This window comes from Trachinotus anak, unplaced genomic scaffold (assembly GCF_046630095.1).
Source record: "Trachinotus anak isolate AG129_WGS33_773 ecotype Australia unplaced genomic scaffold, CSIRO_AGI_Tana_v1 ptg000004l, whole genome shotgun sequence".
NCBI classification, from domain to species: domain Eukaryota; kingdom Metazoa; phylum Chordata; class Actinopteri; order Carangiformes; family Carangidae; genus Trachinotus; species Trachinotus anak.
The window spans coordinates 13,697,672-13,725,553 of record NW_027273855.1 but is presented as its reverse complement, the minus strand read 5'-3'; the positions used below and the strand labels follow the sequence as shown (position 1 = coordinate 13,725,553).

Here is a 27,882-nt window from a genome sequence, read left to right as displayed (position 1 = left end):
TCATAATTCGATGTTTAACATCATTTATTTTGATTAGTTACAAAACATAAATAAAATCAACAGTTGAATTAGTTACAATTTACAGAGGCTAAATCACCAGCAACATACCTTGTTTTTTTTCTAGGTTTCTTTGCCCAATGTCCTTTTGTTATTGGTTCTCAGTCATGCCATTTGGGACTCCCCAGGTTTTTGTTGCTTAAATTTGGAAGTTTATTATATTTGACCTGCAGCCCAGCAGCTTATGTCACGTGTCATTCAGGTTTTCATGGTTCAAAACTGAAATAAGATGTCAAAAATGACCAAAAATTCTCTGAATATAATCTTAAATGACCCTGGCCTGTCAGGACGCAGAGAGGTATATCAAGGTAGGGGAGTCCCATGTAAACAGGGATGAAAACCAGTGTTTTCTAGTTTCAAATAACCTCTGATTTATAATGATGAGAACACAATTTTACAATTTGTACAACCCCATTTTAAAATACAAAAATAATCTTTATCTTTTAGATAACATTTTGGTAACACTTCAAGGACAAAGCCAGCTCCACATCATGAGTCATGATCGTTTAGCTGTAGCTTGCGGTCAACATGTTAGTATCAGACATGACAGCACAGTATCTCACCTTCACTAATAATGAACTACATCTCTGTGAAAATGTGGGTTGTCTTGAAAAGCAACAAATACAGAAAACCAATATTATACTCTAGATTATGCAATTGCAGTTTCTGAACAACCATATCCTTTAGCACAAACTAGCCCTCCATACCCATTCATGTTTTCAATGTATTTGACTTACATTTAGCAGTCTTTAACAACCTGTACAATGTTTTCTGTGGCACACAATCTCTCTATCATCAATAAAACAGAAATGCTGCTTTGACTACAGGCTATTTATTATGCCAAAAAATGATTAATGCCTGACCATCAAACGTCAAATGTGTGTATGGCTAAGTGCACTGATAACCCAATAAAATGTACAGTAATATATCTGCTGCTGATATATTACTCTGTATATCTCTGCAACTACAAATTAAGTAAGTTTAGAAATAGAGGAATGGAACATTTCTGACTTCAGTAAACCTTTTTGTAGTGTGCATAGAGCACAATTATGGCCCACAGTTCAACTTCTGACAGATGTATTCACACTGACAGCCTATGGTTGAAGACTAAATAGTTCACAATTGAAATAAGGAAATTGTAAAAAGCCAAACAAAGTTGACAAATAGGCAAGTGAGGATCCCACAACAGTGTTGGACATCAAACTTACAACTGGTATATGGTCTAAGCTCTCACTTTGTTTCTTGAGGAAACAAAGCCAAGACATAGGCAAAGTAAACATTTTCAGTTGGGTACAGTGACATTTGAGAGGCCGCTTTGCAGTGTGCAGTTTAAAATGCCATTTATCATGGGACTATCACAAAGTTTTCTCACACAGAAAAAAATTACACTCACACACTCACAAAAAATGCAGTAATTTTAAAAGGCAATATGGGAATAACCCATATGGTCTCCCCATTCTATAATAACTTGGCAGTTTAATTTCTTTTTTGTTCTCCTCCTCAGCATGACACTGTGATAATACTTTGATATGCGGAGTTCAAACTGAAAGCACAAATGTCAAATGTGAAAGCATGTCATACTGAAAGCAAATGTTGATGTTGCTGTGATGATTAATTATCTCAGTAAGCTGCAAACAGTTTGCACTCAGGCAAGTCAAGTTAGTCATGAGGTCATGCAGTCTTGGGCTGAGTGTACCCAGGTACCCACTGAACATAGATGGCCTATTTTAATTTGCCATCATATTAAAAATGAATCTGAATTCATATCATATCACTCATGGTAATTCAGACTGCTTCTATATTACAAAAATAAGATAATACAAATTAAGCACATGCTGTACGGTGCACGACACTGCAACTATGTATTTGGTAGTATCGTGGTAATGATCGTAGCCAGATAACTTTACCGTGCTCTACTGTGTAACATGCTGTTGTTTAATTTTTTTCATTGCCCATTGAAACGCCTTGTGCTGGAGGCTTACAGTTTTAAAAGATCATGTAAAGATCATGACAAAATGTTCTATGCTTCTGGTTTTCATCAATGTGCTTCTACAAAAATATTTTATGCCTTGCAGACAGATCAATACAATACATGCTGATCAATTTAGATGACCATTACTAATTGCACTTTTAAAATTGATAGTCCTTTCACTGTAAGCATTGACAAATAAAACAAAAACTGTCAACACACTGTCAAACATTTTGTCCTTCTTATCTCTGGTTAGGGAGTGTTCAGGTCCAACTGAGTTGGTTTGAAAACAAAAACATGAACGTTAATTTGTGTCAAAGGACATAAGGGATATGTACTTGGATAATCCATAAACACTCACTCACACTCATAATTGCACACACTCATACATTAAAGAATTTTTACATCTCAACACCCAAACATACCATGATTCATAAACCCCAGCTTCCATATTACCTTCTGTCTTGTACATACTAGAATCTATCATCTTTCACATTCATTCTCCATCTCATCCACATGTACACTGAAATCCATATATTCATTGCAGTCATAACTCTCTCATGCATACATGGAACTAACACTCCCAATGGATCCGCTTTACGTCCTGATCAACTTGGTATTTCCATCTCTTGCACCTTCATTTTGACCTCACACTTCACCTTGGTTTCATTTCTGTCCCAGAGGAAGAGTCGAGGTTGGGGGTGTTGGGTGAATTTTGGCACTGGAAGGTAAAGCAGCAGTAGAGCAAGAGGAGGAACTGGTGGAACAGGATGAGGAACAGGAGCAAAATGTCCCCCCAGTAGCAGCAGTACTATCTGTGGGTGCAGTAGTGTCACTGCCGGGCAGCAGAGATGCGGCCGTGGACACTGGAGATGTGGGCATTTGGGAAGGCATCAGTGGTTGGCTTTGAGGTGGTGAATGGGGCAGCTGGGCAATGGGCTGTGTCTGTGGTAGCGACTGGGATTGTATGGGAGTTTGTATCCGGGGCTGTGGTATCTGCTGGCGGAGTGGAGATTGCTGAAAGGTCATCTGCTGGAGGGGGAGAGACTGATGGAGATGTAAACTTTGCTGCATCTGTGGCACCTGAGCCATGTGCGTTTGTGGTGGAGGTCCTGGAGAGGGCAGGGGGGACAGGCTTCCTCCACCTGTTAAATGGGAAGTGGCTGCCACAGGCAAGCTGGCAGAGGTCGGGGATGCCTGGGAGTTGAGTGGTGCCACTGGAAACCAACCTGGTGGGGGCCCCTGCATAGAATATAGTAATAAGTACAGAAGGAATATCAGAGCACAAAAATAATACGTTGGAACTGTTTGGTTTTGACACAAATGTGTAAAAAAATATCCAGAATATGTCTGCCCAAAAATCACAACTCAAAATCAAATGATTCTTTTAATTGTTTTTTTACATCGTTTATGAGAAAGACCCAGTGACTAATAACATAAATGCAAAACCTTATCTATGAAATTCATGATAATAGAAGAACAACTTGTCTGACCATATATCAAATAGGCTTATTTGCTTTCTTGTTGAGAATAGGTAAGAATAAAGACCGGAAACAGAGGGACACTAGTACAGAAACAACAAGTTGTAGTTTCACAAGGGTTATATGTCAGATTATTTCTTGTATAACGGGTAGATTTTGTTTCCTTTGGATAGAGCCAGGTTAGCCGCTCTTGTTTCTAGTCTTTATGCTAGTGTAAGATAACCATTTAGTGGCTGTAGCCTTATATTACATGTAAAGACATGAGAATGGTATCAAAGTTCTCACGTAATTCTGGACAAAAAAACCTTAAAGGTTATGTAAAAATTGGATATATATTATAGTGTGTAGTTGTACCTCAGTTGCCGGGCTCCAACCTCCCAACTCCTGCACCTGCTGAATCTGCTTGATCTGATTCAATGAAGGTTTGGGTGGGGCTGGGCCCACCGTCTCCTTTGTCCAATTATCAACAAGTTTGTGCAATTCATCTGTGAATGTGCTTTTTCTTAGAGGACTGTGATCTGTGGAAAAACAAGGGGACACACATCATTCCACTGATTGTCACTTAATGGTCTGAAATTATTTGTCTTAATTTATCACTACTATTGCAAGCAGTACCTCTTTTGGCAGGCAGTGATGGGCGATGTTCTGGGTTGCAATACAGGGTTAATCTACTCTGTTCACCCCCTGAGAAACTACTTGACTGCTGAATCCCTAGACAAGAGATGCCAGAAATATTTACACGGACAGCTAGCATAGGAATGAAATGAGAGAGACCGAATAAACAAAAAAAAAAAAAACCTTACCAGTATGTGTAACTCCGTTGTTATCCATATGAGAATGAGGTCGGGGCCGCAGTTTGATTTTGGCTGGCCTGGGTCTGCGAGGAGAGAGGGCAGGAGGTGCCGTGGGAAGAGGAGGGGTTCGGGAAAGACAGACAGGCAGACTCTGCCTTTGGTCTTTGAGGGAACGAAGCTGTCTGTACAGTTCCTGCAACTCTCTGTTCTGCTGGGCCTGAAGGGATACCACTTCTCTGATGTGCCTATAGAAGAAGAGATACAAAACAGTGAAATTATTTGTTATACTCTGTAGGCAAGAAACAACAGTGAATGGAGACATAAAAAAGAAAATACAATAAATGAGGAGACAAATATCTTGTGAACTGAGTTAAAAGTCACCCCCCACTGACTTACTTCTCTCGGAGCTTGTGTAGTTCTCTTCTCAGGTCTTCATCCTCCAACTCGCTTTCATCATCATCATCGCTGCTGCCTGGAGGTGAGTGGCTGTGTCCATGACCTCGAGACAGATGGGCCATTGCTGGGGTCCTCTTACTTTCATCTTTCTCCCCTTCCTTTGCCCGAGATCTCCTCCTCTCCCTCTCCAAATGAGGAGATACTGGGGAGCTGCCAGTCTGCCCATCCTCTTTTTTCATTTCAGCTTGAGTGACGCAGAAGCGCCCCACTTTCCTGTGAGTGCTGCCATGGCCTGATGAGGCATCCTTTGGGGGAGAGGTTTGGGGCACTGGAGTCACCTGATGGCAGAGGATGTGGTAGACATTAGCTGCTTGTCCACACTGCTCTGAAGGCTCATACTAATGAGTACAGATAAAATCTGTACTATTCCTCCTACCTGAAAACGTCCTTTGTGTGACTGAGGTGGATTTAGAGGTGCCGCCTCCTTTTCCTCCCTGAGTGCCTGACTGCTGGAACGTCCATCTAATACCGAGATAGGGATGAAAAACAAAAAGGGGAGACAACAGAGACAAGAACAGAGACACACAGGTATAAGGAGCAAATAGATGACAAGGTAGACATACACAAAAGCAAAAGACACAGAAAAATGTACATGACAGAGACACATACAGATGCACACGGACAGACACGGGGCACAAATACAAAGGCACAGTGTTAAAAATCACCCACTAATGTCACACATCATCAACTTTGTGACTTACGTGGCTTGCATTCAGGTCTATGAAATATGTAAGCATATGATGAGTTCAGTGGCAGACATTTGTCTAAATTATAAACAATGAACTGAAAAATAAATGAAGGTTTTTGGGATGTAAAAACACATGCTTAAGAGAAATGTGTAATGGGCGTGTGGGAAGGAGTGGTAAATGCTTAGTTTCATTAAAAACAAAATTATAATAAGTCATTAAATAAATAAAAAAACATTGTGAAATGGCGGTTGGTTGAATGTTTAGAATAGAGTACCCCCACCCACCCACACATCCACTCTCTCATTCTCATTGACTCACCATTGTCCCACTCATATACCAGACAACAAAGCCCAATATCAAATTTGATCTATGTTCAGATCCACAGTGATATTGTTCAGTGTGTTTGATATTTGGGATTACTACATTAGCAAAGTGTGTATATGGATATTTACTGCATAATTTAAGACCAACATAAAAATATGCAGCCTGAAATAGGTGTTACTTACAGATAACGATCCATTATTAGTCACTCGTGTGGAACATAACATATTCGCTCATGCATGTGCACTTGTAGCAAAGGATCTAAACTACTGCTACACATATTACACATATAAACACAAATACATGCAAGATGACTGGAATACTTAAACAGAGTGATAAGGTTTAGCTATATAAAAATCCTACCCGTGTACAACAGAACCTGACTAACTTGTAAGCCCTGGGTAGTGTTCACAAGCCGTACTAGAAACTTTCATCATAATCTGCATATTTCATACAGATAACACAAATGAAAGTAATCTTCATAAATTCATTTGCTACAACTGCAGCATATAGGACCAAAGCTAGAGGTGACACAGAGAGCATACACATATTCTGAATGACAAGTGATTACATAATGGCTTAGCAACTTAGCATCTATCTTATCTGCATTATGACGTGAGTTGCATGGTTCTTGCTACATTGAGCCAGCAGGTGGATGTGAGGAGGTGAGATGGTTGCTGCTGGCAGTGCCTGTGGAATTAGGGCAGGGAAGGGGGGGTGTCATATGAAGGGATATGTCCTGGGCACAGTCAGGGCTGGGCTTTGCACCAGAGCTCATCTGCATTGTGATGGGCATCAGATTTCTGATGCCAACCTCTTCCTACAATGTGCCACTCTCCCACCCTCCTCTACTCTCCACTGTTCTCGCCCCTGGGTGAGTAACCCATGCAAAAAGAAAGACTGCCAAGAAAATGAAATTTAGTAAAAAGGAATTCAGAAACAAATAAAATAAAATTAAAAACAATAATGTATGTAGAGATGTCAACGCTGACATTACATGGGGATTAGAGTCACATAGCAAAATGCAAAAACAGAATTATTTAGCTGTAAACATTAACATCCATTAACATTAACAGTTATTAATTCCTGATGGTTAAAAAAGTTATTAAACTATGTTAAAACTAGTACTAGATATTAGATTTAGGTCAATGCCCCAACATCCCATTCTCTCTCTCTCTCTCTCGCGCTCTCTCTCTCTCTCTCTCTCTCTCTCTCTCTCTCTCTCTCGCTTGCTCGCTCCCTAAGAGGACGCTACCTTGCTGGACTCTGGATTTCTTGAACAAGCTGGCGGAGTGGCGCAGTTTGCACGCCCAGTTTTTGAATTTGCGAGTCCAGGATTTCTTGCTAACAGGATTTCTGATACTAGGACATGTCAGGTTTAGGCCAAAATATCCACCTCCTGCATTGTGCTGCTGCTGTCCATGCCGGAGGGGGATCGGGTGCTGATTGGGGGGCCACGATGCGTCTCCAGTGGTACTGGTATCAGAGTGTGGGGGTACAGCCTAGAACAGTCAAGACAATTAAGAGTGGCTGCATGGAGTTGAGACATTCAAAACGGAGAGACACTCAAACATAACATATATCACAGCTGACAGCTGAAAAAGAACCAAGTGGAGTCACATTTACACACCGAAATATAAACAGTAAAATAATGTCAATTCAGTACAGTGAAAGACGAAAATGATAGCAAATTTACTCAAATTCGAATCTGTGGTATTCACTCACAAGAATGGTTGGTTCTCCTGGTACAGGTGGGCGCTGGGGCAGGGCAGAGTCATCCTGACTGGGAGGTAGGAGAGAGGTAGGCGGGGTCGATGAGGCAGAGGTGGAGGGGAGAGATGGGCCAGGCTGCTGCTCTACTGGACCCAGCTCCACAGAGTTTGGCACTTCTGAGGAAGCATCCTCTCGCCCTCCATCCCTCTCTGGGTCAGGGGAGGTGGAGGAGGAACGGGAGGTGGTGGAAGAGGTAGTGGATGATGAGGAGTGGGGGGACGTATCTGAAGAGGACGCAGGTGGGGGGAAAGACAAATGGTGGAGCAACTGTGGCTCAGACGACTCGTCTCCTCCTGCTGATGTGGAGGCAGCTGATGTAAGGCCAGAGACAGTTCCTCCGGCCAATGCAGCCCCACTGCTGTACTCCTGATACAACAGGTTCCTCAGTTTTTCATCCAGAGTCTTTATGCGGTTGTCTACAAATTCAATTTTGGGGGGGCCTTCACTGTCTGACTCGGCCACAGAGGAAGGTTGAGCAGGGGATGGTGTCATTGTGAGGGAGAGAGTGGGTAAGGAGGATTCAGCAGTGCCCAGATGGAGGGGAGGCAGAGAAGAGTCAGAGGAAGGGTGAAAAGGGGCAGAGTAGCTGCCTGTGTCCTCTGTGACACTTGTCTCTCCTGTTGACACCTCTGACTCTGACATCTGTAAAGAGGACTGCTTCTGCAGTGAAAACTGCTGTTGCTTCTGGGGCGTATCCACGGCTTTAACAACCTCCTGTTGCTGCTCAACGTGTTGCAGTTGTTTCTGCGACTGTATATGTTGTTGTGCCAGCTCAGCAGGGATTTGGGTTTGTTGCGGAATCTGCTGCTGCAGTACAGGGCTAGCACTTAGCTGTGCTTGTTGTTGAAGAAACTGTTGACTGATTGACAGGGGCAACATTTGGCTTTGGTCTGGTTTTAAAGCCACAGCACCCATAAATAGCTGCTGCTGCTGCTGCTGTATCTGCTGTTGCACCATTTGCTGTTGCTGTAATTGTATTGTCTGCTGCAGGTTTAACTGTTGCTGCTGCTGGTGATCGATGTGAGCCTGCTGTTGTTGCACTACAGCAGCTAGTGGTGCCATGAGCTGCTGTGGTAATTGTGGTAACTGAGGCTTTTGCAGCAACTGTGGAGTGTACTGTGCTGTCTGCTGTTGAAGAAGGGGCTGTTGGGTTTGCTGTAGGGGGATTGGTGGCAGAAACTGCTGCTGAGGCACAGACTGTTGTAACACCTCTGTATGACCTGGCTGCGGCAGCACCTGCACCTCAGTCAGCTGTTGTTGAAGTGGTATTTGTTTCTGCATGAGTTGCTGTTGTTGTAACTGCTGGAGAGACTGTTGCAGAGCTTTCCCCTGCTGCAGCTGGATTTGTTCCTGGTACACTTGATGTTGTGATCGCTGTTGTTGTTGTGGTGTTGCTTGCTGTATCTGTTGTGCCTGCTGCTCTAGCTGCAATGCCTGCAGTTGCTGTTGAGCTGTTGGTAGCTGCTGTTGAGCTGTTGGTAGCTGCTGTTGTAATGCAGGCTGTGGCTGTAGCTGTGGCTGCGGTTGTGCTTGTTGTGGGGCTGGTTTGGCCACCTGGGTAAGTGTCTGCTGCTGCTCCATGCCAAGTTGGCTTACCGCTGAAGAGGCCACTGCAGCAGCCAGATGAGGGGAATGAAAAGAGGTTGAGGGCTGGTCCACCGCAGACACACATGACCTTGGGGCAGTTATCACTGTATCCCCAATACTTTGACCTAAAGTGGAGCAACCACTGGTTCCAGGAGGAGTGAGGATGTCAGGAAGAACAGTGGTGGGTGTGGGAGACACAACAGCAGGAGCAACGGACAAGTTGGGCAGGTTAGCAGCAGCAGGTATTGCTAGGGATGAGGGAACACTTGAAATCTGGTCAGCAGAAGCTGAGGTGAGGACTGGCAGTTCAAGATCAGCAGAAGCAGTGACAGGGACAGAGGCTTCAAGAGATGAGGCTGGTGCAGAGATGCTTTCAGAGGCAGTGGTGTGAGAAGCATGGGTAGCAGTGGCTGGGGGCGACATGGAGGCAGGGGCTGAGACAGTGGAGACTGGAGGGGAGGTGGCAGAAAGGGTGGGGCAGGGGGGAGAGGCCATTCCAGTCAAGGACTCCAGACTCTGGGATCCTTCACTTTCTACAGCCACAGAGAGTAACACATGGTTAGTTTCTGTTATGCTGCCAACTCAGTCATGTTAATAAGCCATAGCATTAAAATGGACTTGGGTAGAGCTCACCTTTCTCTCTTTTAGGAGACTGGGGTATCCTTGTTTCTGTAGTTGGTGGTGGTGTGCCTGCTCCCTGGTTGGAAAGAGAGTCTCTATGGCGAATGGTCTGGTTGATAAAAAAGCGCCAACGTCCCACTGGGGAGGAATGAGGCACTGAGTCCGCTGAGAAGTCACAAAGACACTTCACTAGTTATAACAAGTATGTAGAGACTTTCCTTATACTGTCACTTTTTGTGCAAGATAAAATATAAAAACTCAAAAACTCACCTGTTGAGCTAGTGGGAGTGCTCACATGTAGCTGGTCAGTTGATCCAGTCTGTCAAAGACAAAAAAATTCAAATTCATCAATCAAACAAACTATTATTATGATTATTGCTCACTCAAAACAGAAAAATAATAGAGGAAAGAAAGTGACAGATGTAAATATGGGAATCAACATACCTGTGAATGTGTTTGAAGAATTTCGTGGGCTTGCTTAACTATTGCTCTTAGCTCCTCAACAAATTTCTCTTTCTCCACATCAAGGACAAAGTCCTCCTCCACCTACAAACAAAATGCAACCAAACAACAATTGTTAAGACATGAAATGATACTTTTCAGCAGCCAGTGCAGACTTTGGCAGTACACGAGCAGTTCACCATGTAATCTGCTATGTCCTCAGGTGCATCCCCTTCAATGTCAAATTTAAATGTCACCATCTTGTTGCTATGTGTCTCCAACTGGCACTCCACCATATTGTCCCCACTGCCGGACACCTGTGAAGGACAGGACAAACTAACATTATGCCATTCTTCTTTTCAAATCTATTGGAATACATGAATATAGCAATATAATTAGCTTTTTCTTTGCTGTTTTCACCTGGAGCATGCTCAGTTGAAATTGATGTGAAACTTTTTCAGGTCTCTGGCAGGAAGTTCTTCTTTGAGTTTTTAATTTCTCTAATTTCCCATTGGCCAAGAGCTGTAGAGTTTCTTCTCCATTAGGTGGAACAGACCTGTGGGTGGTACAGTAGTAGGGACATATCATCATATAAATGACAGGTCCCAGAACAAGACAAGAACTAAGGCCCTGTTCAGACATGGCAGTAACATAGGTCTCATGTGATCTGATCACACGTGGACAGCTCTAAGTACAGGTGTGAACACACCTAAGATGTATATTAAATGCATTTGAGATCTGATCACACAGGCCACATTCAGAGGTGGTCAGGGCCACATATGACCACATTCTTTTATCAGTGTGAATGCAAATGCACCCTAGCTTGGCCACACTGATGGGCCACCTACTCAGTTGACTTCCTCTGCCATAGTCTAATTTGTCCCATCACAGTGTCATAACAACCCCAAAGTAGTTTTACACTTCTCACTTCTCCCATACATTGATTTATTTGTGGCAGCCCGCCACAATGTTATTGTAGAAGCGAGCACAGCGCGTTGATTCACTCAGCCCCTCCTTGTCTCTCTTTCTCTCTCAAATACATTGACATTGGTCAGTCTGTTATAGGTGGACTGACAAAACAAAAACACATTTGGTCTTTGCAAATGGAAATGATGTACATGTTTATTTGCATATCGAGTGGGAAAGTGAGATCTGATCTGAGACCCGAAAGTGGTCACTCGGCCATGTGTGAACTGAAATACTTAGAACTGTCCATTTGTGAGCGGATCGCCCAAAACGCATGTTAAAGCAAAACATGTATAAGTAATGCATATATTTATTAACACCATGCCGTACATAAAATCTAGATATATTATATATTCGAAGAGGCTGATAACCACAATGTAGTTATGGGCAATATCGAGTGTTTAGGCTTCCAGAAATCTAATTATGCTTAACATCTAGATTTTTTTACCTTTCTTACCTTATCTTCCACTATCAAGGCTCCTATAGTTTTTGTCTTGGCTGATGGACATACGACTTGAATTCAATGCACCAGCTATTATGGCTAATGGAGCTGAGTGTGATCAGAAAGTAATAGTATCAGACATACCCTGAGGAAGAATGATGTTCTGTACTTGACAGGTATGGACCATCCTGCAGAGCAACATGAATACATACATAAAAGAGTACAAAGGTACACAGAAAAAACACAGAAAAAACATTAGCAAAATCTGATACAAATAAAGCTATAATATAATTATGGATAATATTACATTACATGAATCAAAAAGGCACAATCAAAGATTTTTCAAATAATTAGATAGCAGTATTCTCATTCATTCTGCCAGTATGTCAGCAAAGTAAATTTTCTTAATCAATAAAGCAAACTTCCATTCTTCCTGTACCTGAGCAATACCCAGCAGGGAAAGGTCACAGTCTTGCAGCGAGGCTTGGGGCAGTTTGGGGGCATTAGAATCAAGCGATTGTAGAGTAGTTACAGGCGGAGGGGAGGTGGGGATAAAGTCAGCCTGCCCTGGTAAGGTTACCTGGGCCGCTGGCGGTGATGTAGGCAGCTCTGGAGCAGGGGCAGCAGTAGGGTGGTGGGATAGGAGAAATGGTAGAGTTGTTGGGGGACATGAAGTATGAGAGGGGCTTAGGGGAATTTGTTGTGCAGGAAAGACAGCATTGGGCATAACAGGCGGTTCAGAAATAGGCGTCTCAGTGTTTGTCTGAGTGTGAGAATGAGCCTGTGTCTGAATGTGTGTCTGTGTTTGGGAATGTGTTTGGGCCTGGATGCTGGTTTGTGTGTGTGTGTGAGCTGGCAGCATCTGCTTGGGCTGGTGCTGTGGAGATGGAGTGGGGCCTGCCACTAGATGACTATAGAGAGGAAGGGTCCTGTTCTGGGACTGAGGCTCAGCCACATTACTTGAGACCATCTGTGGAGGAGGATGGGTCACCAGATGTGAAGCAGGTGGACACTGTGGGGTCAGTTGACTCTCATCATGGGGTATCAAAGCCTGCTTTACAGGAAGTGGTTGCTGGATGGGGGTTGCGATGGGCTGTGCCAGTAACTGAGCTTGCGGAGGAGGTGGAGCTAGCGGTTGATGCACTTGAGAAAGCTTCTGCAGCTGTTGCTGGTATTGCTCAGCAGACTGAGGCATAACAGGCTGGGAGATGGGCTGAATGACTGAAGGGTCAGTAGTGCCTCCTTGGGGCTGCTGCTGCTGGGCCTGAACAACTTGGCCTGGAGCATAGGCTTGCTGCACAGGATGAGGAGTGGCAACGAAGTTTGCAGGGTCAACTACAGAACTGAGGCTATCTGGTTTAGTTCCAACGCCAGCTGACCCCGGAGACAGAATCATCTGCTGATAGTGCAGAACTGGCTGCTGTTGCTGCTGTTGTGTAATATGAGTTATATCCTGTTGTACAGATGGCATAGCTTGGTGGGTAATCTGGGCAACATACTGAGGGCTTAAAAGGCCAGCAGCAGCCTGAGCATGCACCTGGCTAGATGGCTGGCCTTGAGTTTGTTGCTGTAGCTGAGGCTGCATAAGTCCAGACATTTGAGCATTTTGCTGAACACAAGACTCGTGTTGGATTTGACTGGAAACTGAGGCAATCGCAGCTGGAGGCTGGACAGCAGTTTGGCTTTGTTGGCCCATCATCTGAATGTCACCAGTTGGGCCCTGGCCATGTTGCTGGGACTGAGTAATTGAGGGGTGCAGAGGCTGAGTCTGGATTAATGTCTGAGCAGCTACACGGGTCTGAATGGGAGTAACGGGTCCTGGGTAACTAGTCTGCAAAGGAATTTGCTGGGTCTGGATGACTTGAGTCTGTCCCTGGATCATTGCAGCTGGAGGTGTTACATGGGCATCAATCATAGCTTGAGCTGCTTGGGCCGTGGACTGGGCTATAAATTGGACTGGGACCTGGCTCTGGTTCTGGGGATGAGGCTCATTTTGTCCTTGCTGGGTAAAGACTTGAGCTGGACCAACAGCCGATGTCTGGAGAGGGATCTGTGTAGTCTGCATGGCCATGGGGACATGGGCCTGTGGGACAGTTTGAGTTTGGTGCTGAATCACCTCAGTGGCAGCAGGAGCCCCAACTGGGATATCCATTACAGAGGTATGGTGCTGCGGCTGAGCAACAAATGCCTTCTGCTGCTGGATCAATGCTACTTGCTGTTGTTGCTCTATCACCTGCTGCTGTGTGAGAGTGGTATGAGGTGTAAACTGAGTGGTGTTTAGCTGTGGGATACACACGTGTTGTATATCAGTTGGCTGCTGCTGAATCTGCTGCTCACTGTTACTTTGTGGAATAGGGCCAGCCTCTTGTTTTTCGGTTTGCTGAAGCTGGATGATGGCTGCTTGCTGCTGCTGCTGCTGCTCTTGAATCTGTTGCTGTATCAGAGCCTGTTGCTGTAATCTCTCTGCTTGTTGTTGTTGTAGCAGGACTTGTTGCTGACGCTGTTGTTCTAACTGTTGTTGCAGCAGAGCTTGCTGCTGCTGCTCCATCTGCTGCTTGAGTTGCATTTGTTGTTGCTCTTGTTGCTGTAGCTGTAGCTGAGCTTTCTGTTGTAGCTGCTGCTGTTGTAGAATAGCCTGCTGTTGCAAATGCTGCTGTATTAGTGCTTGTTGCTGCTGTTGTTCCATTTGTCGGAGTAAGGCTTGCTGCTGCAATTGATGTTCCTTTTGCTGTTGAGTCTGCTGCGGTTGCTGTTGCAATACAATCTGTTGCTTCTCTGGTTCCTTTTGTGTCCCAGCTTGGTGTTGTCCAATTTGTTGATATAACTGGCTCTGTGGATGTTGCTGTGAAGAAAGTTGTTGTTGTTGTTGCTCTAACTGCTGTTGTAAAAGTGCTTGTTGTGGTTGTTGTTGTTGTTTTACAAGACCTTGTGGTTGCTGCTGCTGCTCTTGTTGCTGCTGAATTAGAGCCTGCTGCTGTTGATCCAGCAATTGCTTGTGTATAAGAGCTTGCTGCTGCTCCTTTTGATGCTGTTGTAGTTGGGCCTGTTGCTGCTGCTGCTGCTGGAGCAACGCTTTTTGTTGCTGCTGATCAAGCTGTTGCTGGACATACATCTGATGTTGCTCGAGCAGTAAAGCTTGTTGTTGCTGCTGCTGCTGTAACAGGGTTTGCTGTTGCTGAAGCTGTTGCTGCAGTTGTTGAGATTGTATTGCGGTCTGCTCATGAGGATCCCCTGTTGGTTGCTGATTGTAAGTCTGGGGTTGCTCCCCTGGCTGTGGCAATGACATAGCTCGCTGCTCCATACCTGTTTGTCTCGGTAACACTTGCTGCTGAGGAGCTGGATGGACAAGTGAAGCAGGCTGCTGTACATAGATCTGCTGCTGAGGCTCGTGTTGATGTTTCTGGACAGCTGTGGCTGAAAAGCTCTGCTGCTGCTGTTCTGTTGGTGGCTGAGTGGCGCTAACTTGTTGTTGTTCGAGCACAGTGGCCTGGGCCTCCATTTGCTGTTGTGGCTGCTGCTGAAGGGTAGAGGTCTGGGGATCCATCCCTATCTGTTGTTGTTGGACAATAGTCTGCTGAGGGATCATGACAGGCTGTGTTTGCTGGGGTGCTGCCTGGGGAATGATGTCAGCGAGCTGCATGGGAGTGGCAGGAGGTTGGGTCTGCTGAGCGAGGGGCACAATGGTCCCCGCTAGTCCAGCAGGATCACTGACTGACATGGATGTAGTGAGAACATTAATGGGTGCTTGTGGGGAAACAGGGGGTATGTATGACTGTGAGGGGGGCATTGACCCATGGGGAGTGGCTGTTTGAAATGCATCTGATGGAAATGTTTGTGACTACTCAGTGATAATGACAGACGGATGAATGGTGTTGAAAGAAGAGGGAAAAGAAAATGGTAGAAAAAACAGGTAAGAATAAGCTTCAGCAAGGGGCACATATTAACAGCACAATCAATTTTATACAACAGGGTTTCCCACAGTGTTTTATAGCAGAAGTAGGGTACCTCGCCTGAAATACAGACAGGCACAAGTTAGAAAAGGTGAATAATCTTTTAAGTGAAGTATTAACCTTAAGGTAAAATGAGCAGAAGCGCTATTTACACGGCAAGACTATATATTTGATGACAAAGGATATTAATCCGTCACATCTCTAAACCTCTGCTAAGCAATTCCCTGGGAGAAACCCTGCACAATCAGATGGTCAATCTCAGAGGATTATGAGGATGATTTGTGGTTGGGTAAATAGTTATTTGAAGGAAAAGAACCCAAAATGTGACAGAATAGTGGGACCATAGCTTTTGTTTCAGTAACAATTATGTTAAATGTTGTGGCCCCAAAGCAAATATGGCTTTCATTTTAATACACATTGGTATTATCACCCTTTTCACCTGAAAATATTGTTGAGGTACACTTGGTGATACCTGTGGAACCGGCATGGAACTGGGCTGAAGAAACGTCTGACCAACAGGTCCCCCTCCACTTTGGCCTATGGACATGCTGGACATACTAACACTCTGACCAAGAGGCATGTTTGAAATGCTTCCACTCTCACCAGCGGGGAGCAATTGAGGATGAGCCATTGCGCCAGCGCCCTGTAGTGCAAGAACGTGTGATTTATCAATACAGTGATTTCAAACAATAATGAAAGTATCGGTTCAGTTTCATTTATGAAGGAGGTGAAAGCAGCATAGACACGTACAGACGCCGTAGGGGGGAGAGTCGTCTGGGAGTGGGTGTATGACTCCCCTTGCTGAGAGTATGCTTGGCTCTGTCCACTTGCATAAGATTCACAGCTGGCAGACCCAATGCTCTCACCTTCTGGGTGAAACACAATTTAAGATGCAGTGTTAAAATGCTACACATATTTATTTTATTATATCATTATATTTATACACATATTTTATAGGATCTCTTCATGTGAACTTCCACCATGTCATTTGTTTCATCATAATGTCAGTTTAATTCACAGTGCAACTTTCTCATAAGCTGGAACATGTCATGAAGGTGCATACTCCACCTGGCAGAGCAAGGGTTGTCCCACTGAAAATATGCTGCTGTCTGACGTGCTGGTCCACTTCAGGCAGCTCCTCAGACTCCTGCCCTCCTCCTCCTCCTCCTCCTCCTCCTGTCTGTCCAGCTGCCCCTGGCCCCAATGAGGACGTGCATGATGGATGAGAAAATGTGTAGGAAGTGAGATTGGAGTCTCTTCTTTCCTCAAAGCCCTGGTGCTGTTGGATGAGTTGCTGCTGTCGACGCTCCCGTGACTTTTTGATCAGATTTACTCGGTCACGGATGGATTTTCCCACCACCTTGGCATCACTCTCGTGGAAGAAACCTGACTTTACCTGTGGCAAAAGAGGGGGATTTAATTAACTGATGGGTAGGATTAGGCTGAGGGAATTTAGGTCAGAAAGAGCTGCGTTGAAATGGCTGATAAATGAGCTGAAGGATTCCCCTCACATGACCTTCCTTCAAGCTTTAAAGCATCAAAATCTTTTTCCACTCTACGCCATACTATAAATGACACCCGTGAACCCCCATCTACTTGTCAGGCATGACTTGCCCTTGTGTCTCACCATCTCTAGAGCCACCTCCTCAGCGCTATCATTTTCCAGGTCATAGCTGAACTCAATGGCCTCATTGTCTTTGTGCTTCCCCTTCAGCTTCTTAGGCTCTTCCACCCAAATCCGGAGAGCCAGACAGTCTTGGGTGCCTGTGTCCTCCTCTGCAAGCTCCACCCGGACCCCTGTGTCTTCCCCAAAGAATGCGTGGTTTAGGAGGTCTCTGATGGAGAGTCTGCCAAGGGAAAGACAACAAAAGGTGCAGTGAATGGTGAAACAGTTACCAGAATGCTTTATGATTGCCTGATTAGGAACTGTGCATGTGACAGTGCAGCATGTCATGGATTGAAAGTAAAACCGATTTACCTCTGGCTCTTGTTCTGACGAATGCAGCCTTCGATGATCTCCTTTATCTCAGGGTCATTCACCTTATCAAAGCTGGCTGGCTTTATACCCTACAGAAAAAGAAATGGGAAAATAACTGTATTTAACAGTTTCACCATGGACCCAGATAGCAAGGCTGACATCTAAATAAACTAAAGAAAGACAAATACAGAAGAATTAGTTCCACACATGACATCTCCACAAATGTACTGAGTTTAAATGAGAGTAAGGCAGTCGAAGGCACTCACACTTGTGACTTTGCGATAGATCTGAGCTGCGTTTTGGCACTCAGAGTAGGGGTATTCTGAAGTAGCCATCTCCAGCATGCACATCCCAAAGGCATAAACATCCACAGACTCGTCATAGTGCTCCTCATACATCTCTGGAGCCATGAACTCCGGCGTTCCTGGTAAGACCAAATGGTGGTTCACAGTCAATAACGAGCAGACAGCTACACACTACTTCCCCAGCTTCGATGTTTATATCTGTATTTACTGTCACATAACACTGTCCACACAGAGCAGAAATGCCCCAAAGTGAATGGAACTATTGAAATTCAATTGAAACTCTCTTAAGATTCTTCCTGGCAACTGCTCTCGCTTCCTGAGTTAAACTTTATTGAGCTAAATGGTACTCACAGTGCACTGGTTAAGTTGGCTCACACAGCCAACATCTCATCAGTGGCCTCTGTTTACAATAAGTGCTACCCACATGCATTTTATAGTCACTTTGTCAATAATAATCAATACCCTTAGGCAGCTGTGGCCCTCTGTAAAAATCTTAACAGTGCTGATTGCACAGAAAAGTATATTTATAGGCCCTGACTCAGTTTGCTGATGGAGCTACTACATGTCTGGCACTGTTCTCAAAAAGTAGTTGCTCTACTTATGTAGCCTACCTATGACACTCTTGGCAAAGGAGGTCCTCATCAGAGTGGCAAGCCCAAGGTCGCCTATCTTGACTGATCCTGTGGGGCCTGTGATGAAGATGTTGTCACACTTGAGGTCCCGGTGGACAATTGGAGGAGTCCTGGTGTGAAGGAAGTGAAGGCCCTTCAGAATTTGCCTACACCAACTCCTCAGGACCTTGGGTTTCATCACCTTAAAGCGCTTAAGGTAACTGTGCAAAGAGAGCAAATGCAGTCAAAGTCAATGGACAATGGACAGCTAGATGATCACCATGAGACAAAACGATATTATAAATACCCATCATGATAATTGATAATGACTCTTCACTTGGATAACATTATATTGTAGTTAATGAATTTAGATTAATTTCCTTCCCCATCAAAATAAGTGATACGTGTTTTGCTGTTCTGTTTTGCTGCTCTCTATAAATCAAGGTTCTTTTCTACAAAATATGTTTGGTATAATTTACTAAAATGACAAGGTTTGCCACCAGTACTCCTTGCTGAAGCTTTGAGTCATGTTATCTTTTTGTTGTTTATTTGGGAGAAAATTGAGAAGCACTACAAAGTATTTACTGAACAAACTATAAGTGCAGGTTTACAGCTACTGGTTTGCACTACTATAAAAACCAACACTGCTACAGACGACATCAGTCAGGGAAACTCATCAAATTTTCTAGACTTATCATATACATGACATGTAAATAATGATGTACACCATATATCAACTTTTTTTTTTGTTATTTTAAAGCCTCATTACTGTGTAACTATTTGCAGTACAGAGCTGCCACCTGTGGGTGACATTTACTGGGTGCCATGACATGGCAAAGAAATACAGAAAGGTTATGACAATCAGACACTAAGGCTAAAAGATTCTTCTTAAACAAATTACATAACAATAAAATGAAACGATACAATAATAGTGATCTGTCATTGAATGAAGAATTATAGAAATTTGGAGGATGTGCTAACGTTTTGAGTGTTCCTGAAGTCATGAGTTCAGTGACCAGGACAATGCACTTTTTGCCACGGAGCACAGACTCCCAGGAATCATAGAAGCGGACGATGTTGGGGTGCTGAAGCCCCTTCAGCATCTCAGCCTCCTCCTTGAAGCGCTGCTGCTCCGCCTTGGTCAGCTTGCGGTCCTGAGGTGAGAGGTACATACCAAATTACATTGCATGAATGTCAACATTTGCTATAGCCATACAAGAATTCTGCCACAAGAGTCTGTTCAGAGCCCCAAAACATCATGAGGTTCCCTGACACTGCACATACATGACTGCGCACTAACACCGGCTGCCACTAGATGGTACTAGCAACATAAAAGTTGCAGCAGTGCTGAGACAACACCCAAGCCTTAGCTTTATAAAACACATTTCTGCTGCATCTGCCACACATCCCCAGTATGGCGGACAGAATACCGCCGGACATGGGAGAAATCCAATTCACTGGCACGAGCAGCATCCCACAGGAACAGAGACAGCCATTCAATAATCCCTCTGTTAAACACTGGTGCATAGGTTATTTATAAGACCTAAGACTCATGAATGTTGTACAGGGAAGGTGTTTGGTTCTGTTTTTGTGTGTTTGTTTGTTTTCAATGTCTTGTATTTCTGATGTATTCAGTTTCTTCAAATTTCTTTTTCCGATGGTGCTCTCATCAATTACTTATACTATACTCAGACAAAAAATACACATATCTTTAAATTACCTGAATATAAAGCCAAGTGGAAACAGCATTTATGAACATGCAAGTGATGTGATGGTGATATGTTATTAAATAATCAAACAAAATGCTGATAATCAAAGGATTTTACAACAGAGAAAATCCTGACTGGCGCCACTAAGTCGGTGTATATTTTTAGACTTGTCACAAGCAACTGTTCATGTCTGCTATTTCAATGTGTACAAGGAACAAAGCTTTTCAGGTTTGTGGTCTTTTGACCTTTGTTGACCTTGTGACCTGCTATTTTAGGGCATTATCTGATGGTACTGAAAAGTTTTAAAACAAAACATAAAGAGTTCATTGCCATGGGTTTGTATTTAATAACAAGTAAACTTCAACCATTAATGTTAAAGTATAATATAAGGAAAGAAAAAAACAAAACAGTGTGTCTGACTTCATATCTGCAGGGGAGTCGGATGGCAGCCATAGACGTGTCACAAACAGACCCCACTATAAATACACTGGCTTTCCATTGATCGATTCCATTGATGTTGAGCTTTTTGCTTTACATGAAGCTCCCCCAAGGGAGGCAGCGTACTGCAGATGTTTGTATGCAAATAAACAGATATTAATGTAATGCACTTTCACTGTAACTGCATGTATCTATATTTATCATATGTTTTTTTTTCCTACCCTGTGCTCTTCTTTTAGTGCCTCTGCAACTCTTCCTCCCCGTCTCTGTGTTTCATCTTTTCAGAGATCCTTTGCTCTCTGTGTCTATACTGGTTCAGTGTCCTTTTCTGGAAGTACTGGTGGAGGCAATCTCTCCACCACCGGCCCCCCCAACAGGGAAGTAGCATCAACAAAAAAGCTGCTCCTCGATGCACTATTATGGCTAAGAATAAGTTGCTCAGCCAAAGACTGCCCTCATACTTTCGTAACACCAACTACTTTATGCTACTAGTGGCATATAATGTACTATTCTAACACGATGTATGTATTAGGTATGTCTTAGGCGATGGTATGTGTGTACCTGACCATGTGTGCCTATCCATGCTCAAGTGTTAATGCTGTCTGTCAAACTACATGTGTCTTCTTTCTGGTGTGCTTTATTTTGTCAGGGAGTACTGCCTGTGTTTGGATGCCCCCGTCCTCTTCCTCTCCCCACAGTCAGGGCATCACTCTGCATCACTGTCTGGCTTGGTGTGAGACAGAGTGCTGCCTGTGTGTCCCTGTCTGCTGCCTCCTCAGCGTCTATTGTGTCTCCCTCAGAGTGTGGTATCAGACAGCCTTAGGGTCAGCAAAAAGGTCACAAAGAGTTCAGTGAGTGAGATTGTGTCTAGACAGACTCACACAAACCTGCTCCCCACTGCATATCCACTCACACCGATGCACATACACACCCATAGTCACACAAACAGAGGCGCAGCAACAAAAACATATCTAGATAAAAGCGATACAAGTGTGTCATTAATAAGCTACAGCCCTTTTTCCATTGCCAAGACTGCTAAACACACCCAATTCAAAACCATTACTGCAGTTAAGAGGCCCCACTCATACTGACCAATGTGATGAATACAAGTAGATATTACTCAATAAACTATTGAAAATAATGGTAATAACCTGGAGTTGTATGCTTCAGTACATCAGTCCAACTTTGGTACAACAGCGAAAACAAAGATGAATCTGACAAAACAAAATGGGACATAGCCATCACAAGAGAAAAGGGGAAATTACAAAACAACATAGACAAATAAATAGAAAGTGAACCCATGACAAAGCCCTGTTGTGACTGGCCTGTTCTTTCTTCCACTAAATCAGTCAGAATGTTCTCCATTTCTGCAATATAACCAAGTAAATGCTCTAGATGATGATAACTTCATGCCTATGCAAATGTAGATGCGAAAAAGCTGTTGATGAGTTAGTTGGCTGAATCATCTTCCTTTAAGGGCACAGTCAATCTACAAATACCTTGACTGTACACATGGCAGCTCGAAACGCACCTGGCTCTTACTGTGTATAGCAGAGCAGCTGGATGACTGCCATCGAAATTATAAACAACCAGTAAGGGGCTTAGTACTAACATGCACAGATTTGCACTTAGTCACTTCCTGTTCGGCCACATTGTTTTTAACTACTGTGTATATTTTCACTGCCATGTGAGCCACTTCAAAGACAAATTTCCATTGTCTTGTACATCACAAGACAATGGAAATGTGTCTTTGAAGTGGCTTTTCTTTTTCTGAAATTAACAACAGCACTAGAAAATATGATGCAATCCAAGAAGATAATGATGTGTAATTGTTGCGTCACAGAGGTGCTGATTTAACTGGCAACATTTAAAGCTGTAGTGTTTGGTGTTGTTGGATCAGATGGCATTATGCTGATTGATTTTATTCTTATTTTGGCTACAGATGGCAGACAAACTACCAGGAAAAATCAGGGAACTCTTAAAATACAGGAACAAGTACATAAAATTACAAGTTTCACAAATAATGTACTTAATGCAGGGGAATTGTAATTAATTACATTATATTTAAGATTGTTCTTGTTGTTTTGTCTCCTGTTACATGGTGCCTCCATGGAAGGTCCTTAAGTACTATGGCCTGGTAAACAGAGTAACACCTAAGACCATGTTGTTCACTATGAGATTTTTTTGGATCAGACATCTGGTAGAGCAGAAGGTCAAGCTGCAGGTTAAGCAGCCTCATAAAACACCGGGGGAAATGAACAGTATATGGCTCACGAGGCACATTTGGTAGAGGTAAGAGGTACGACACTGGGGTTATAAATGCTAAAGCATGTGAGCCCTAAAACATTTATTCTGGCAAACATTATATGAGTGTGAGATATCACACAAACTAAACAAGATGAACTGCTTCCATGGTTACATTCTTGTCTGAGGGAGGAGCTTGCCTCAGCTACAGGGGCATAAACAGGGTTGATATAGGGCACTATCAGCAATTAGGGGAGTGCTATTCTTGCTGTAGGTGGATATTTGTACATGAGGGTGTATGCTTTATGCGTTGCCCTGCAGTGTGAGTAAGCAAGTCAGTGCTTGAAAATCCGAGGTGGCGGGTGGCTAGGATTAGATTACTGTAAGCTACAACAGCTCAGACTAACAAGATAGATTGCTGGAAAAGAGCTAGCTTGCATGTCAGATTAGAACCACAGGCCAGTGGGCCAAGTTCACTAACCTCTATAGATCCCTATAGCCAATACAACACACTAGCCATTTCTTTTTAGGTGACCACTTGTCAGCAGAAGGCCACATGTTGTTGGATGTTTTAGAGCTATGGTGCCTGTGTTGTACAAAGGCAGAGGCAAATTCACTGCTTTAACGTAGCTGGCCAACCTGAAGACATACAACATCTGAGTTATGGTAGGTCCAAGAAACCATATGTCAATAAAAGTGTTCAAAAAGGGCTTTCAAAGGTATATTAGAGGGCATCAGCTAAAAGAGGGCTTCCGATTTTCTGCTTGGACTGGCTTGGATGGTAATCACATGTCATAACAGTTTGATCATAAGTGCTTTAAACGTATTGAATTTTGATTAAGCGATACAGTTCATGCCAGTGTTATGTGGTTCATGTCTCAAACATTCAATAGAAATTGAATCTCTGTTGCCGGTTAGGTAACAAACATTGTGGTGAGAGGATACAGCTCGAGGGACACTTGCCAACTGTCTGTGCCCTAGATGAACACATGTCTGGTCAGTTTGGTTTGATCAATTCCATCCGGGTCTAGTCAGTTCAGGCCCCGATGGAATCGATCCTCTACTAAAATTAGTAGAGGCCAAATCCACTTGATTTGGCCTCTACTAATTTTAGCCAACCATCAATAGCCTGTCTTTTCTTTACCTGGCCTAACCCAACTGGTTTTTCAAAATGTTAAGCAATCAAGATAATTTCCAACTCCTCCCTTTACTGTTGTTACCAGCTGTGACAGTATTGCTGATATAGTTTTCACCATGTGAATCTGTGTGTGTGTCATCATGGTGAAATGTGGTCCTGGATTCATCTACTGTCACAGGAACTTTATCAGTCCCACAGTGATGAAACTCACAGTGGGGAAAGTCACAGCAGTGAAGTGGACAGTACAAAGAAAGACAACCTACAAGATGTCAACATAAAATAATTAAAAAAGATAAAAAATAATAAAAATAATAGATAATAATAAAGTTTGGGCGGGTGTCTGTCTGTCTGTCTGTCTGTGCATAGATATTATCACTGCGATAGTATCTTGCACAACCATGCAAGATACAGTCACGAAACCTTACAGGTATGAAGTTAGGATGAAAATGAAGGCAGAGTGTTGTCCAACCCATTAGCGAAGAGTACTCATATAATAATGTAGCAATGACTACTGAAGACTCATTTAATAATGTAGTATTGACAACTGAGTACTCATAGGTAAATATAGAAAAATAGTATTTTAGTATATAATACTGTTCTCTAAACAGCTATTACCTCGAACATGAGACAGTCAGTTGACAGTGGGAGAGATTATCTCTTAACATTGTTAATGGTAAATTATCATGGTAGCTACCAAACAGGGGGTCTTGACTGTATATAGGTGAACAAGGGGTCTACACTAAAAACTGAAATCTGATGTTAACATAACTCTCAACCCTGTCAAAGTCCAAGTTGCCCTTAGTAATTATGAGTCTTTTCACTTAGAAACACAGCATGGCATGGTGTTTGTAGCAGGCAGCATCCTAAACTGACATTTACCAGCAGACATAAACCCAAAAGGCTCTTTAACCATACATGTTAAATCACCAAATATTTAAGGTGGTAATCATCATGGCAACCTTCGGCACTGTAGTTATTCATGCTCTAGTGTTTGTAGTCCTGTGAGAGTGGCTGGGGTAAGGTGAGCTGAGCTGGGCCAGTCTGGGATGACTGGGTTGAACCAGTCTGGTTTCTGCCGCCCGAGTTATGCTGTCTGTGCAGGGTTTTTGTTCCAGCCTGACAGGCACCCACTGTAATTAACTCCCTGGATCACTCTGCATGCTCACTCACACAGACAAAAAGTGATGGGGGGAGAGATGGAGGGAGAGTAAGAGGAAGGGAGAGAGAGAGAGAGAGAGAGAGAGAGAGAGAGAGAGAGAGAGAGAGAGGGTGACAGACGCATACACTGGCATATGTTGACAGAGAGCTACAGTTCACACACAGAAATGTAATACATGTACAAGAGACATACAAAACACATCCACTTAGGGTGACGGATGGCAAAGCACTAGCGACGGAGATATATAGCCCTGCCCTTTCAGATGTGGAATTCCCAGGGAAAGGGAGAGGAAAGAAGAGAGATGGTGTCTGCAATGTGAACTTTAATTACCCGCTCTTTCAAGCTGCATTTGGACAGCTAATCCCCTGGCTTCCCTCTCTTTGTGGACACAGAAGGAGAGGAGCTAGGTGCTCCAAGGTTACAGTCTCACAGGATAGTGGTAGATAGCATCAATAGCATCAAGTAGTGCGTTGGCTAGTCATGTACAGGCCGTTTATCATTCTGTCCCATCCAGTACCTTCAAATTGGAAACGTTATACAGACTCTCCATGGTCTTATGGCATCAAGATACATGGGCAGAATGTCTTCTGTGTCTGCTGTTTGATTAATGGGACCTGCACTTATAACAATTTTATAAAAATTACATTAGTGTGAAGAATTGAGTCAACTCAGAATTCTTAAATATGATACAGTTTTATGTCTTTTACCACTGTTTAAAAGAATTAGACAAAAATATTATTGCTTATAATCATCATTACCTGAGATACATCCACACTGTAATGTGTTATTAAAGATTGTACAAATTAGTACATGCATCAAGTCTGTCATTATTAACACAGTAAGCTAATCATTTCTTATCATTATTACTCTGATTACTACTGCCCATTCGCATGCCACTTTGCATTGGAACTGTGCACAAGATTTGGTAAGGTGGAGAAAAAAGTAGAGACCATGTGACCTGAGTGACTAGAATGTTGCACTGAATGTGGCACTGGATCCATCGATAGGCGCGTGACCAGACCACTGTGTACTGTCTGTGTGTACGTGCATGTGTGTGTGTTCATGTGTCTCCCTGCATGTGGTAACTTAGCATCAGCATTAGCTACACAACTGCTCTCTGGGAGGGATGCCATCGTAATCCTGTGTTTGGCTCACCCTCTCCATACCTCCCTTTCTCTCCCTCTCTCTCCCCCTCTCTCTCTCTCTCACCATGTCCTCCTGTGTCTTTCTCTTTTCTTTCTCACACTGCCTTTTCTCCCTTCTCCTTGCTCTTGTTCTGTGCGTCAGAATCTCAGTCAGTTTATTTTCTCAGAGGCTGTTTTCCTATCTGTTTATAATATAAAATCTAATTAGACAATAAAATATACATAGAGTGCTTGTAATTGTAGTTTCTGATTGATGTAGCCATTAATGTCCTTAAAATAAACAAATAACCAGCAAAAACTAGTTATTCTCCATGGGATTTCATTTGACCCAGTGCATTTGTGGAGACAAAATTGGATATCACAGATTCAATATGGGTGCGCAAATCAGCTTAAGCCTACTGTCTTTTCATTTTCAAAAAAAAAATGCTTTACCAGCACGGATTTGCTCACACTCCTGAGCCATGGCAAAATACAGTGCGGTCCCTTTGATGGTGTCATAAAAGAATGCTGTCTGGTGGCAAAACATATTAGTAATAACATTATTACTGACGGTGAAAGGGGCTACCTTTGGAAGCCGAGCAGATCACATGGAAAAAGGGCAGCATTTAAGCATTTAAACAGGACTGTACAGGAGCTGTGGCAGTATGATATACCAAGCAGCAGAGCCCCACTGCTGATGTGAAGCTGATTCTCTAGGTGTTGGAGAAACACCAGGACAGGTGATAGGGGCATGCCTGCTGCTTGTTAGCCCAACAGACAGGCCCTGATCTTAAGGATTAGTCAAGGCTCTTGTTTTGGAATTAGCTCCAAACCAAACACATGACTGACTTTTCTTACACAAAGCCAGCAGTCAAATCAGATGGCTTACCATAACACTGCTCTCTATTGTGAGGCCAAGAGTCAGAGGGACGCATTTCTTCTCTCCTCCACAAGTCTGTCTCCCACCACATGTTGAATTCACACCATCTAACAATGTTTCTCATTACTTCTGAGCATAATGAATCTGACTGGCTACAGCATGTAGTGCTCTGGTATAAAAAAATCATCATATTTCATTATTTTCCTCCCACCGCAATGCATGACAAAGATTTGTTGTTACAGTAATGTTTGCTGTTGTTACACCTACATTTGCTGCAGTGTTCCTATGTCCTCTGTGCCCACAAAATGCATCCCATTCAGAGATTCCCTTTCATATGACTATTTCTATTTCATAACTCATTACATTACATGATGGGCAAGAGCGGGCTGTGGCGTGTACTGTGCTGTACTGTGGCCTCTGCTATACCCAGACGCATGTTAAAAGAAGCCTTGCCATATAATTGATAATAAGAACAATAACTTCTAATTGTAACATTTGTAATACATGTTGACTGCCTGATTAGTAAAGTAACAAATCATAGAAAACATACACCTGCTACACCCTTCAAGATGTTTGTTCTCAAGAGCTATTAGGGGCCCTTGCCTGATTTCAAACACTACACCTAGAACAAAGCGCCATTAATACAATCCCTAAATGAATAGTTCCCTTATGTTTCACAAATGAATTCTTATAATTCAAGCCAATGCAGAAATACTCTTTCTAATAGGATACCGTATCACAACAAGAAG

The 27,882-nt window shown here is 43.3% G+C and overlaps 1 protein-coding gene across 9 annotated transcripts in view; it reads right to left on the bottom strand.

Moving 5' to 3' along the window:
• wnk3 (WNK lysine deficient protein kinase 3) overlaps nt 1–27,882 on the bottom strand; it is a 37,940-nt gene continuing 10,058 nt past the window's right edge. The window contains exons 3-25 of one of the 9 annotated variants that reach the window (XM_071476136.1): nt 19,423–19,595; nt 18,442–18,662; nt 17,792–17,949; nt 17,526–17,614; nt 17,175–17,394; nt 16,616–16,943; nt 16,298–16,416; nt 15,987–16,190; nt 12,037–15,435; nt 11,742–11,785; nt 10,610–10,745; nt 10,390–10,506; nt 10,193–10,294; nt 10,019–10,067; nt 9,761–9,913; nt 7,493–9,660; nt 7,023–7,269; nt 5,134–5,219; nt 4,698–5,035; nt 4,311–4,546; nt 4,123–4,218; nt 3,862–4,025; nt 1–3,268 (exon numbers count right to left, since the gene is read on the bottom strand). In XM_071476136.1, the coding sequence (XP_071332237.1) occupies nt 2,693–3,268; nt 3,862–4,025; nt 4,123–4,218; nt 4,311–4,546; nt 4,698–5,035; nt 5,134–5,219; nt 7,023–7,269; nt 7,493–9,660; nt 9,761–9,913; nt 10,019–10,067; nt 10,193–10,294; nt 10,390–10,506; nt 10,610–10,745; nt 11,742–11,785; nt 12,037–15,435; nt 15,987–16,190; nt 16,298–16,416; nt 16,616–16,943; nt 17,175–17,394; nt 17,526–17,614; nt 17,792–17,949; nt 18,442–18,662; nt 19,423–19,595 (9,423 nt within the window). In that variant the 3' untranslated portion in view covers nt 1–2,692. Of the gene's footprint in view, nt 3,269–3,861; nt 4,026–4,122; nt 4,219–4,310; nt 4,547–4,697; nt 5,036–5,133; nt 6,458–7,022; nt 7,270–7,492; nt 9,661–9,760; nt 9,914–10,018; nt 10,068–10,192; nt 10,295–10,389; nt 10,507–10,609; nt 10,746–11,741; nt 11,786–12,036; nt 15,436–15,986; nt 16,191–16,297; nt 16,417–16,615; nt 16,944–17,174; nt 17,395–17,525; nt 17,615–17,791; nt 17,950–18,441; nt 18,663–19,422; nt 19,596–27,882 lie in introns of those variants that run through there. The other 8 variants (XM_071476140.1, XM_071476142.1, XM_071476138.1 and 5 more) reach the window with 8 other exon arrangements.